The sequence below is a fragment of the Macaca nemestrina genome, chromosome 18 (genome assembly GCF_043159975.1).
Source record: "Macaca nemestrina isolate mMacNem1 chromosome 18, mMacNem.hap1, whole genome shotgun sequence".
NCBI classification, from domain to species: domain Eukaryota; kingdom Metazoa; phylum Chordata; class Mammalia; order Primates; family Cercopithecidae; genus Macaca; species Macaca nemestrina.
The window spans coordinates 65,586,298-65,600,016 of record NC_092142.1 but is presented as its reverse complement, the minus strand read 5'-3'; the positions used below and the strand labels follow the sequence as shown (position 1 = coordinate 65,600,016).

The window sequence follows — 13,719 nt, the reverse complement described above, 5'->3', positions numbered from 1 at the left end:
TGGCGCTGCTCCCATCCACCCCGCAGTGGCCGGATCCGCCCACCCTCCACGCGCCGGCCCCCGACGGGCCCCACCTCCGTTCCCAAACCGCTGGTCCCACCTCGGCGCGGAGCTGCCCTCGCGGTCCCATCCCGGCGTCTCCAGGCAGCCCCAGGTCTGTAAGCCGCCGCTCCGCTGCCGGGTCGGGGGGCTGCGAGCACCGGGTCACCACCCTGAGCTCCGCGGGCGCAGCGCCACGCGCAGGAAAATACAACGCGACTTGCGCAGGAAAATACAACACGACTTTTACACAAGGCAAAGAGAGGAAGTAGGTGTTCTCAATAAAAGCAGTAGCCCTAATTTTATGGTCACATTTAGGCCGGAATGGGTGACAGCACGCGAGCTCGGGGGTGGGCTCGGAGGCAGAGATTGGACAGACACGTGCATCTGCTACGGCGCGGGGCTGGCTTCAGGCGGGCCTCTGCGGGGCGTCGGGGCCGGTTTCGGGGTAGGCGTCCTTGGCGGGGGAAAGCTTGCTTTCAAATTCGATTCCCAGAAATCTTTTCAAGTTAGTCCTCATCATCTTGGTGACCACAAACGCATCGATGCAACACACGATTACCGCTGTGAGACACAGGGACTGTCAGATACAAGGCCATATGCGAGAAGGAAAGACCGGGTTATTTTGCAGGTCGGTAGCAACCCCTTGAACCTATCCCTATCCAGGGTGGGCGCTGCGGGCGGCCTCCTGTCCTCTGTGACCCTTCACTACTTTCTTGGCACCTGCCCAGTTGGCTGCTGCAGGCCCACTCTGCCTTACCCAGAAAAAGGGATTTTGGAAATGGGGGATTTTGTTGCCAGTTATAGCCTCGCTTGATGTCTGAGGCACCAGGAAAGGACTAGGGAAGGGCAGTGGCCCTAGGTGGCTGCAGGTAGGGGTAGGTCCTGAAAGGGCCTCTCCGTGGAAAGACTTTTAGGCTACGTTTGCAAAGGGCAGGAAGGAATTCCTAAGGGGAGGAGGAGAACCCAGGCTCTGGACTAGGGTCTCTAAGGAATCTGGTGTGCCCAGGACCTCTGGAGCCAGCTGAGAAGTGGGCAGAGTTGAGGCTGGAGAGGTGCAGGATCTGGGACTCTATCAAAGAGGTCAGGTGTGAGACTCAGAAAACCTACTTTCAGTGGCCATGAGGTGAATGGAAAGTGAACCAGGCTGGAGGCTGGAAGACCAGTGAGGGGTGTGGTGGGATGCTGCCCTCCAGGCAAGAAATGGAGAACTGGGGGTGGGAACTCCTGGCAGTAGAAGGAGTGATTGCGGAGTCAGCCAATGGGGACCAGGGGCCCATGGCACAGATATTCCCCTGTGCACTCCGGGACTCTTGACAGCCTTGGATGCTTCTCTTTACTGTCACTTAATTCCTGGCTGCTTAATGAGTTTTCCTAGGTGTCTTGCCCTAGCGAATCTGTGAGCTTACCCAAAGGGGAAGGGGCTCTATCCCCAGCACTGAGCTCATGTCTGGCACAATCCAATGGGATTGACAGATATTTATTGATTATGGAATGAATTCAGATAAACTCCTTTTTCTGCATTAATTTATGTTCTCATTGTTTAACTTCTTGAACCAAAGCCCTACGTCCCCTCCTGACCCCCTGAATCTTCCAAGCATTTGATCTGCCATTTCTTTTGAGTCCCAGTTTGTCCCAGTCTTGTGACCCAGAGCAAAGTATTTAACCTCAGTTCCTATATCTGTACAAATGAGAGTTGTAAAGATTAAATCAGAGTGTGCCTCGCCTGGTGCAGGGCATATACTGGGCACTTCAATGTGTGGCAGCTAGCTTCCTTCCTTCCTTCCTTCCTTCCTTCCTTTCCTTCCTTCCTTCCTTCCTTCCTTCCTTCCTCTTCCTTCCTTCCTGAATAGGCTGGATTATTCACTTTAGACAGTGCACTTTTCCCCCCTTACAATCTCTCTTATCTGTCTTTAAAATACAATTCTCTAGTCCAGAAAATCAAAGTCCTATTTATAGACAAAAAGATCTTGCTTAACATTTCGAAAATAGTGTCTACAAGTCTCAAAAGGGGTTTAGCAGACTCTTGTTTTTGTACCTATTTGGGGAATGCATGTTAGAATTAAGATTTTCATGAGCTCAGAGTTTATGCAACTTCATATCACCTGAAGAAGTCAGTGCAAGAAGGAGAGTGGGTGGTAGTGGGGATTTCGCTTGGTTAATGATATAACGGGGTCTGCCAATTTCCCTTTTCAAAGTCTTGGAATACTGACTTTTTTTTTTTTTTTTTGAGATGGGGTCTCGCTCTGTCGCCTAGGCTGGAGTGCAGTGGCGCGATCTCGGCTCACTGCAAGCTCTGCCTCCCAGGTTTACGCCATTCTCCAGCCTCAGCCTCCCAAGTAGCTGGGACTACAGGTGCCCGCCACCATGCCTGGCTAAGTTTTTGTATTTTTTAGTAGAGACAGGGTTTCACCGTGTTAGCCAGGATGGTTTCGATCTCCTGACCTTGTGATCTGCCTGCCTCAGCCTCCCAAAGTGCTGGGATTACAGGCGTGAGCCACCGTGCCTGGCCGGAATACTGATCTTAAATGGAGTCATGAAGGCCTCTACTTACCCCTCCGACATAGAATAAATGCCTTCTTTCCTTTTCTTGCATGGCCAAGATGGCAACTACTGAAAGGAACACAGCTGTAATGATACTGTTGGTAAGATCCTGTAATAAAGAATTGAAATTTATCAAGTTTACACAAAAATATAATTTCATAAATATTAAAACTGGTCAATTACACATCAAAGAATAGATGCCTTTTAAAAACTTTCCATTTGATTAAGATGAGGAGGCACCCTCAGAGGCATAATTCTTACATCGTCCAGAGACATGAGTTTATGTGATTTTAAGATCCTAGATATGACTTTGTCTGTAGAAACAGGTTTATTTTCATTAAAGAATACCATTAGAAGAAAAGCTGACAACTTTTTCTATAAAGGGAATAGGAAAGTAAGCATGAAAAAACCTAGTGGTCAAGGGGCCTAGCCCAAATTGGCTCTCCATAAATGTGATTTTTTTGGAAAGTCTTGTTTTTTTAATGTAAATTCTGCATTCTATTCCATAACTCATTTGTTTTAACATAAAAATAAAATTTTAGATGAGCACTTTAATTATTCTCCCAAATCTGCAGGTAAAGCCAATGCTCTGGAAATTAGGCCACATTTATTCTGTGAGTTCACGTGTCCCAAGAGCATATGAACTCATCTGAGGAGCAGGCCTGATATTCTGGAGTGAATGTTTTTTGCTTTCCTGAAAGATGGCCAGAATTGGGTGTGCCCCGACATCTGCAGGCTCATTGTGCCCCTTCTGCGTTTTAACTGGATTTCAGTCCTGAGTCTTGTTTTTTTTTGAGACGGAGTTTCGCTCTTGTCGCCCAGGCTGGAGTGCAATGGTGCGATCTTGGCTCATTGCAACCTCCGCCTCCCAGGTTCAAGCAAATCTCTGCCTCGGCCTCCTGAGTAGGTGGGATTACAGGTGCCTGCCACCACGCCTAGCTAATTTTTGTATTTTTTAGTAGAGATGGGGCTTCTCCATGTTGGCCAGGATGGTCATGAACTCCTGACCTCAGGTGATCCGCCTGCCTCGGCCTCCCAAAGTGCTGGAATCATAGGCGTGGGCCACTGTGCCTGGCCAGTCCTGAGTTCTTTAACTGCTAGCCCAACCTGCTTCTTTGTGTGCTGAAATGAAGAGTGAGGATGAGTGGGTGGCAGTGCCCTCCTGGGTGAGCAGTGGCTGAGCTTTCTTAGCAAAACAATAATGGAAGAATGTGAACGCAGTGTGTCAGTGGCAGCAGTGTATGGCTAGAGGCAAAAGCCTAGAGAACATAACCACAATATTGGCCAGACACCTTATCTGAATAGCTTAAGTCTTTGAGTCTTGATGGTCTGCCTTGGTAATGTCATCTTCCTGGTGCACTAGTCCAAACACAGCAAGGAGCACTGCCATCCAGTGTATGTTATCATGGAATCACAATGGCTCCAATGGAGCTCTTTGATGTGCCAAGCATTTCCCAGTCCATCATTTGACCTCATTTAACCCTCACAAAGCAGGCTCCAAAGTCAGAACTGTCATCCCGTTTACAAAGGACATGGTGGAGGCTTGGAGTTTTTCAGCTGCCTAGGATTGAATAACGGGTGGAATCAGAACTCATCTCACTATTGCCTCCCATCAGTGACACCCAAATAAGGAGGAAATGAGCTATTCTCCTAGTCTGGAAGTGCAGCGTCCAATCCATCTTTGGCATTTTCTGCGGAATGGGTCTGGAGGGTCAAAATGATACAGCACCAATCAGTTGAGTATTTTTGTTGATGAACTCTTTTGGCCTGCCAATTCCTAGATGGGGCATATTTTATCACCAGTCTGCCAACTTGCTAATTTGTAATATGGGGACAATGACTGCGGTTCATTGGGTCTGAGGATTAAATGGCATAATGAATCTGAAAGCATCTGATAACATGCCTGGCATTTGTAGCTGGTCGGAGTGCATCAAAATGTAGGTTCGTATCTGCCCTCAAAATGTTAACAGATAGTAAACTCTCTGCAAACTAGGTGTTCTTCCTGTTGGGGTTGGCAACCAAGGAGCCCTATTGTGGAATGTGACTTGCCTCTTGGAAAGGCACTAATGCCTACTGTTTTGGTGCCTGGTAGTTAACGCTGGAACAGGGGTATGTAGCAGGGCTGGTGGAGGTTGGAAGTAAGTCCCAGTGGGGTTCTGCAGGCTAAGCGAGAGGTCTGCCCATAGTGGGCAGGCCTGACTGAGGCAGGTACAGTGGTTTGCAGCTTTGCAGGAAGCTTACACCTGAGGATTGTATAAACCAAGGTAGTCAAAGATGTGAACAAGGACTCTTACAACTGAGAAGCAGAGTGTAAACTTCAAAAGTCAAATACTCTTTTTTTAAAAATTGCTCTCTGTTGGCCAAAATATCTATATAACCAGAGCTCAGTTTCTCTGACCACTAACCAGGTGTGGTCTTAGATTATAACAATTTGAACAAAAGCACATCAATAATGATAATAATAAACCAACCACAGACCAGGCCCAGCCAGTCTTTAACTTTCTGTCATAATTTTATCTCCTTGTGGGACTATGGACATTATAGTTTACTGTGGTCCTTACTTACAAAGAAGTGCTCTCCTGAACTGTCCACTGGAGCTAAGGTTCGCCTTGCATCTAACATTTCTATTACAGCTAGCTCACATTTATTGAGCACTTACTGTGCCAATGTGTTAATATGTGATCTCATTTGATTCTCACAACAAACTCTCATTATCCCCAGTTTACAGATGGGTAAGCAACCTGCCCAGGGTTGTTCGGCCAGTAAGTGGCTATGACCTTGGGCAGTCTGATTTGAGTGCCCATGGGCCTTCTTCTGCTAACCTCCTCCCTTTTGCCTCAGACACAGACCCTCTTATTTGCCTCATCTGGGCAGAGACAGATATCCCTGATGGCTGTGTTGAAATTGCAGCCGAGATTGGCCATGTGCGGGAGGACTTCCACTTCCCTCATAAATATCATCCTTACTTGTTATATTTTTCTTTCCCCTTTAAATACCTTATTGGGTCAAGTAGCCTTCTCTGACTAAAATGAGAAATGTGTTTTTTCTTGACAATTATTCCATAAAGCTTCCAAACTATTCTCTGAGATATTAAAATCGTGTAGAATTATAAGTGGGAATGAGAAAGATGCCTTAATGGTGAGTGCTCATTATTAAAAAAAAAAAAAAAAAAGCACTGAATATTAGGAAAAAAGTTAAACAGGCCAGGCACAGTGACTCAAGCTTGTAATCCCAGCACTTTGGGAGGCTGAAGTGGGTGAATCACCTGAGGTCAGGAGTTTGAGACCAGCCTGGCCAACATGGTGAAATCCTGTCTCTACCAAAAATACAAAAATTAGCCAGGCACAGTGGCACGTGCCTATAATCCCAGCTACTCAGGAGGCTGAGGCAGGAGAATCGCTTGAACCTGGGAGGTGGAGCTTGCAGTGAGCCAAGATCGTGCCATTGCATTCCAGCCTGGGCAACACAGAAAGACTCCATCTCAAAAAAAAAAAAAAAAAAAAAAAAAAAAAAAAAAAAAAAAGAAAAACATTAAACATGAATTGTTTCACAAAATGTAGTATTTGTAATAGGAATTTACAAACAATGAATATTATCTGGTATTCAACTAACTGCAGCTTTCATTGGTTTCATTTTTTGTTTTGTTTTAGTTTGAAATGTTTATTATATTCTTTTTAAAAAATAGCTTTCTGTTGGCAAAAACGTCTGCTTCATCAGAACTCAGTTTCTCTGACCATGCCGGATTATATTCTTTATGATGTAGAGGTGTTTAAAATATGAGCTATTTAGAAGACAATAATTCGAATTCATAATTTCTTAGGTATCTTGGTACCTGACACTAGGCTAGAGTGGGTAGAGTTGGTAAACCTAAAAATGAAGAGTATGTGTGGGGTGAGGAAAATTGCACTTTTCCTAGCTTTGATGCAGACTCATGTTGGTAAAAATGGGTTTAAATTATTTACTGATTTAATTCCACTCTCAAGTCTGCAGGTAAAACCAGTGCTGTGGAAGCTGACACATTTATTCTGTGAGTTCACATGAATCAAGAACACCAAGAGCCCATCTGAGGAGACCTCATAGGCCCTAACATAGGTTAGGGGTTGAGAGCGGGACCTGTGCCTTCCCCATGGTGTCAGGGTCCCCGGCACACCCTTCACAGCTGCAACTCAGAGACTGAGTATGGGTCCATCCTCTGTCTAGAGGAGGGGGCCTTGACAAAATATGGTCCCAGAGCCCACAGATCTCAGCAGGTCACCTGTATCTGCAGTCAGTTCTCTTTGGTGCTTTCCTGCTGAGTCCAAGCCCTGATGTATCACACTCTTGTCTCCCTGGTAGAGACTTTTACCCTCACCCCTTTGTCAAACAATAATTGGAATAGGGAAATAAGGAACTCTATCCTTTTATGAGCCTTTAAGTTAGAAATCACCACTTAAAGTCAGTACTCCTTACCCTAATGCCATACCTCCTGGGAGCCAAGCCTTCTCGCCTGGAGGGAAGGGCTGAAAGAAGTGGTAGCTGCATGTTGGGCACTCTCAGCTGTGGGCAAGTCTCTGAAGCTGTGCAGAGCTCGACTCAAAACAGTTCTAGTATGAAACTGACCGTGTGTTCCATGGCTTCCCGCACTGACCTTATTATAAGGTCCCAAGTGACTCCTGAAGCTTGATTCTAAGCCTGCCTACCTTCTGAAGTGCCAAGCCATCACCTCCTAGCACCAATACCCTTATGAAACTAGCACATTTCCTGCTGTGCCAAGGCCTCGCAGTGTAGCTACTTGCCCCTCTGAAAAATTGTGTAGGTACACATCCTTCATCTCACAGAATCTGAAAGAGCGGATTTGAAAGGAAGGGACTGGATAGGAGAAGAGAACGCAATTTGGGTCCTGTTTTGATGAGTCTTTTTCAAAAACTCCCAAGTTAATTAGATCACTTACCATCTGACCAACTGTGTGGTTGCTCAGTATGTGTCCTATGTATCCTGATAGTGTGGGCTGAACATCAGAATAACTGGGCAACCATCTTGGTAACACAGTTTCCCCACCATGAAGCTCCTGGGAGCTCACAAGGCATATCCTGTGCTGTGCCAGGTCTGGCCCGTGCTCTTGAGGACAGTAGCAGGAAAAGACAGGGGCTCTGAATCACCTCTGGGCTCCCATAGTCATCCCCCAAAAAGAGGATACTATCACTTAAGACAGACATAGCAAGGGGGGCTGGCTTTACTGGAGTTGACCAAAGGCCTGTAACCCTACAAGAGCTGGGTTGAACTTTCTGTGACCACTGTGAGAACAGGTTCTCTCATAGGACATTCACGGTTCATGCTCAGGTGATCCTAGTTCTTACCTCTGTCTGGGATACTTCTTGGGCATTACCGCTGGACCCTACAGCAAAATATGACATCTCCTGGCCCTCTCCAGCTTTATGTGTGGACCCAGCCTGCGTGAGTCCATTTCTCAGAGGGCTCTGGTCCTCCTGACCATAGCTGATGGTGCTGTGGAGCCATCAGTCACCCACCCCCAAGGGCCTGTGTACACCCACCAGGATAACCAATTCACCTTTGGTGCTTATTTTAAGAAAATCATGAGGAAACAAGATACAGAGAAAAAATGTAGAGAATCTGAGGATGACATAGAGTCGTAGTTTCACTGAGTTTCTTACCTTAATGGAGAATGGAGATAGAAAACCATCACAAGATAATAGTTTGTAAAGTCTGGAGAGAGTCTGGGCTTTAGAGTCAGACAGACCTGGGTGCATATCTGAGTTTCTGGCACCTACATATGGCCATGGACAACTGAATGTCTTTAATCCAATTTTCTCATCTGTTAAATGGGGGGTGAGGGATGACCATAACCTCACTGGGTTGTTGTGAGGATTAAATAAGGTAACATGAAAAAGTGTCTGGCACATGGTATATGCTCAAAAATGGTTACTTTACCTTCCCTTCTTGAAAATTTCCATGGACAGAGATTTGAGTTTCCCCTGAGAAACCTCTCCATAACTAAAAGGGTCTTCCACATGTTCAATCAAAGTTGCTCATATTTGCTTTGTCTGCTTCCTGTACTCGGCATTCTGTGGGACAGAGAGAGCTCAGCAGCCTTTGCAGAAAATCTCTCAGAGATTTGAAGACAATATTTGACTTTTAGCTCAAAAGGAACATTCTGACTTTAAGGTTAGAAAAATGTTCTATAAGGAAGTGGGATGTGGAAGAGGCCCAAGCTCTGAATTAGGATCGCTCACAGCGCAAGACAGAATGGCAAATGCCACCCAGCTATCTGATGGGTCTGATGGGTGGCTGTTCTTTTTGGACATTAGAATGTTTACTTTGTGTCACATACTATGTTATTGGCTTTGCACACATTTAAATGTTTCAGGAACCCTATGAGGTAGTTATTATCACACTTTTCCTTCTCCGTATTTCTTAAATGGGGAAACTGAGGCTAAAGGTTACATGGCTAGTAAGGTGGCAGGGCCAGAATCCAGGCCCATGGCTGTCTCTGGACAAAACCATACTGCCTCTCTAGTCTGAGACCTGAGGGATTAGCTTTAGCAATTGTTCAAAAGAATGTGGAAGTCTGGGAAAAGCTATTAAAGGCGGCTCTGTAATGTCTTTTTCTGGATAGTCCGGCACCTCTTTGTGATGGGGACCTTAACACACACACACAGGTTGACTGTACAATCTTTAAGGGTATGCACGGCAATTTTCTACAATGCCATCATATCAACTTTTGCTTTTGGGGAGAATGTTTATAATCAGAGTGCTCTCTGCAAAGTAGAAGCATGCACTGTTTCACAAGCAATGGGTGAGAAATGTGCTTACCTACTTTATGTACTAAGTACATTTTTTTTTTTTTTTTAGGACAAGCTGAAAAGTACCATGTGTCTAGTGCCATAATGAGGGGTTTTACACTCAGGGCTGGAGCAGGGGTGTGTTGGCTGTCCTGCAGGCACAAGGGTCCAAGGAATCTTTCTGGACCAGGGCAACACCCTAACTGTCACAGCTCAGCTATGTCCTTGTCTAGAGAGATAGCTCTGTTGTTTTCACTTAAGGAGAGCCCTTACTCTGGGGCTGAGGGCAAAGCTTGGATTTGAAGAATTGTAAAAATGAACACTTACAAGTAAGGGCCAATGTAAATAGGTCAGCAAGTGGTGAAGGGTTAGCATATATATTAGAATAAAAAAAAGGACGATGAAGATTTCCAGAATTGTGATTGTTATAAATGACTCATTGGCTTGGGCGATGATGAAACAAGCTAATGCTCCTATGATAAGACTCTGCAATAAAAGAAACAGGATTTGTTTTAATGCATGATTTAAAAAAATCTACATTGTCAGTATATAAATATGATTATATTACAGTACAGTGGCCTATACTGCTTTGCACATACATTTTTAACATTTCTTATATTTTGAAGAAATGAAATACATGAAAATAATAAAAGCACATAGTATAGAAGGATAAAAAAAATCAATTTATTTATCTTCCCCCAACCCAACCTTAGTCTCTCTCCTTAAAAGTAACCACTATTAGCAGTTTATATTTCATACTAGAAAGAAGTCTGCATATATACTGGTAAAGTACATATACATTGATTTTGGTAGAAACCATGAGGAAGAGCCTTCGTTTTCTTTCTTTCCAAACAGCTGCTGATTATCTCAACATCATTTATTGGCAAATGCCAGTATTATCCCCACTGATCTGATTTCAGATCAATCCAACCTTTATCGTATACTAAATTCTCAGATGTAGTTTGGTCTCTTGAGACTGTTCTCTTCCATTGAATTGCTGCTTCCTTCTCTAGTACTCTAAGTTATAGACAATTCACTCTATACAGAGTTATTGTTTGGCCCAGTCTTCCTCTTATTACTAATTCTCAGACTGTTTATGTCTGCCATGTTTGTGTTGGTCAAGTTCCCCAGACTAAGCCTGCTGGCATTTGAGTTGGGATTTCTAAATGAAATACTCACTTATAATTTGGAAAAATTACAGAATTTAGTTATTCTCAAGAACAAAGTATGTCTTTCCAGTCATTTTAGTGGTTTTCAAAAAATATCTCTCAGGAGAGTTTTCAAGTTTTTTTCCTGTATGTATATCACATTTCACTTATTTTTAGATATTTGATCATTTTGATTACTGTTGTAAAGAGAAATATTTTCCTTTTTTCTTTTTTTTTTGAGACGGAGTCCTGCTCTATCGCCAGGCTGGAGTGCGGTGGCGCAATCTCAGCTCACTGCAGCCTCCGCCTCCCAGGTTCAAGCGATTCTCCTGCCTCAGCCTCCCGAGTAGCTGGGATTACAGGCACGTGCCACTACACCCGGCTAATTTTTGTATTTTTAGTAGAGGCAGGGTTTCACCATGTTGGCCAGGATGGTCTCGATCTCCTGACCTTGTGATCTGCCTCCCTCGGCCTCCCAAAGTGCTGGGATTACAGGCGTGAGCCACCGCGCCCGGCTGAAATATTTTCTTTATTTTAAGTGGTTATTTGTCTAGGAAAGCTTTTATTTATTAACACAATAATGACTCACCTAACTAAATTATCTGGCTCTAAATTGTTTCCAGTTGATTTGGGTTCTTCTAGATATACAATCATATTAGCTGAAAGAAAGGATATATTTTACCTCTTTTTGTTTTTTTTGAGACAGTTTTGCTCTGTCGCCCAGGCTGGAGTGCAGTGGCATGATCTCAGCTCACTGCAACCTCTGCCTCCTGGGTTGGAAGGATTCTCCTGCCGCAGCCTCCTGAGTAGCTGGGACTACAGGTGAGCTCCACCAAGCCTGGCTAATTTTTGTATTTTTAGTAGAGATGGGGTTTCACCATATTGGCCAGGCTGGTCTTGAATTCCTGACTGAGGTGATCTGCCCATCTTGGCCTCCCAAAGGGCTGGGATTACAGATGTGAGCCACTGCGCCTGGCCACCTCTTTTCAAATAGTATTTCCCCTTCCTAATTATGACTAGTGGTTTCAGAAAAAATTGACTTATGGTGTAGTAGGCATCATTTTTTCCCTCACTTAATAAATAATACTTCTGATGTTTAAATATGTTGACTCTTAGTTTGAAATGTTTATTTTTACAATGTCAATGGAATATTTATATACTCCTGTCTTACTGATCTCCATTCTTGGCAATCAGGGACAAATGTTGAATTTTGTCACATGTTCTGTGACATAATCTTCTAATTTTTTATAATGTGATAGATATAATCTCATTTTCCCTTTACTTATAATACAGTTAATTATTTTAATAGAGTCTTAATGTTGAATCATCCTGTTTCTTTCTTGTGGTATTGTATTTTCAAAAAGTACTGATGAATATTATCTGCTAATACATTGATGTTTTGTTCTGATGCAAGTGAGATCTCTACTTTGTTTTCTTTTTCTGAACTCCGTCAAGTTTTCCTATCAGTATTATACTGAATGTGTAAAGATAGTTCAGAAGTAATTCTTCTTTCTCTATTCTTTGACAAAGTTATAGTAGTGTCAGAATTATATCCCATGAAGGCTTGAAAGAGTTAACTTGTAAAAGGGTCTGGGCCTGATACATTTTTGAAAGATACTCATTTGGTAAAATTCTCATTTTCTTCTATGTTTATACTGCCCTGTTTAGATTTTTCCTTATTCTGGGATCAGTTTTGGTAATTTACATTCTTCTAGAAAATCAACCATTTCATCCAATTATTCACATCTGTTTTGCAAGGTACTCCTGTAGATCCTTTCAGTTTCACTGATGTTTATGATTTTTTTCCCCTTCTGGTTTCTAATTTTAAATATATGTCCTTTCTTCCCCCTTTTTTTCTTGGTTGGCCAATGGTTTATCAATTTAATAGGACTTTCAAATGACAGCTCTTGTATTGATTGATTCTATTATTTTTGTTTCCTAACTTATAAATTCCTATTATCTTCATTGCTTCCCTAATTTCCTTTGTGAGAGGAAACCGAACCAACCCAAATGTCCATCAATGATAGACTGGATAAAGAAAATGTGGCACATATACACCATGGAATACTATGCAGCCATAAAAAAGGATGAGTTCATGTCCTTTGCAGGGACATGGATGAAGCTGGAAACCATCATTCTCAGCAAACTAACGCAAGAACAGAAAACCAAACATTGCATGTTCTCACTCATAAGTGGGAGTTGAACACATGGACACAGGAGGGGAACATCACACACCAGGGCCTGTAGGGAGTGGGGGACTAGGGGAGGGATAGCATTAGGAGAAATACCTCAGGTAGGTGATGGGTTGATGGGTGCAGCAAACCACAATGGCATGTGTATACCTATGTAACAAAACTGCACGTTCTGCACGTGTACCCTAGAACTTAAAGTATAATAAAGAAAAGAAAAAAAAATAGGGGGAAAAAAGAGGCAAGCTTAGTAGGAACGGTTTAGTGTGTGGGGAGCAAGGGGCGGTGGGGAGGAAAGGTGAAGCAAAACAAAGGTGAGTGGCAAAGTAAATTATGGAAGCTTTCTGGAGCTGGCACCCCCTGGGCATTTCCCCGAGGCCACTGCCGGCCACATCCCCCAGCTAGATCTCACCAGCTCTCTGCTCACCATTCTCAGGATCTTCAATACTCCAGTGGGCGAGAAGGAAAAACGCTTGAGGCTGTCCCTGAATTCGTACGGGACTTTGGCTCGGCCCTCCGCACGCTCTTTGATCGCCGTCTCATTTAAGAGTTTGGATTCAGTGTGTGCAGAGGGCGTTGGGGGTGGGAGTGTGGGTGTTGGGGGTGGGAGTGTGGGCGCTGGGGGTGGGCGTGTGGTGGCTTTCTTTGAGGGTGCGGTGCCCTCACTTCCTTGGGGATGTGCGGTGGCTGCGGACTTCGCAGTGCGAACTGAGGCTGCAGGGTGCTTCCCGGATGCGGTCTTCGCTGAGGCGTTGCGCTGTGCCTTGGGTACAGAACTCACTACGCTGCCGCTACTTGGCAGGGCTGTGGCAGTCTTTGGTTGTTTCAGGTTCCCTGAAGGTGCCTCGGGCGACCCAGGTTTGGCGTCTCCAGGATCCATGGTGGGTCCCTAGGGCCTGGCCGTCCGAACCAGGGCCGCAGCAGCGGCTGGCTCTCCCCTGGGAACCAGTGTCGCGTCCCAACGGCTGTTGGCAACCCCTCCGGCGCGAGCACCCGCTGCCCCACCGACAAGCCCAGCCT

At 44.5% G+C, this 13,719-nt stretch overlaps 1 protein-coding gene across 10 annotated transcripts; it reads right to left on the bottom strand.

Moving 5' to 3' along the window:
• Positions 1–301: 301 nt before the first annotated feature.
• LOC105491463 (CKLF like MARVEL transmembrane domain containing 1) lies at positions 302–13,579 on the bottom strand. Of its 10 annotated transcripts, none has more exons than XR_011616527.1 (5): positions 13,112–13,579; positions 9,690–9,848; positions 8,512–8,645; positions 2,594–2,692; positions 566–603 (listed from the first exon to the last, which is right to left on the bottom strand). XR_011616527.1 is itself a non-coding variant. In XM_071084683.1 (4 exons), exons 1-4 carry the CDS (start codon positions 13,577–13,579, stop codon positions 449–451), a joined length of 897 nt encoding a protein of 298 aa, XP_070940784.1. In that variant the 3' UTR covers positions 302–448. The 10 variants fall into 10 exon arrangements, 6 of the variants coding, with proteins under 6 accessions (XP_070940784.1, XP_011756261.2, XP_011756263.2 ...); XR_011616526.1 differs by having other exon boundaries at positions 583–619; XR_011616529.1 differs by having other exon boundaries at positions 583–619; positions 13,127–13,579.
• Between the last annotated feature and the right edge of the window lie 140 nt (positions 13,580–13,719).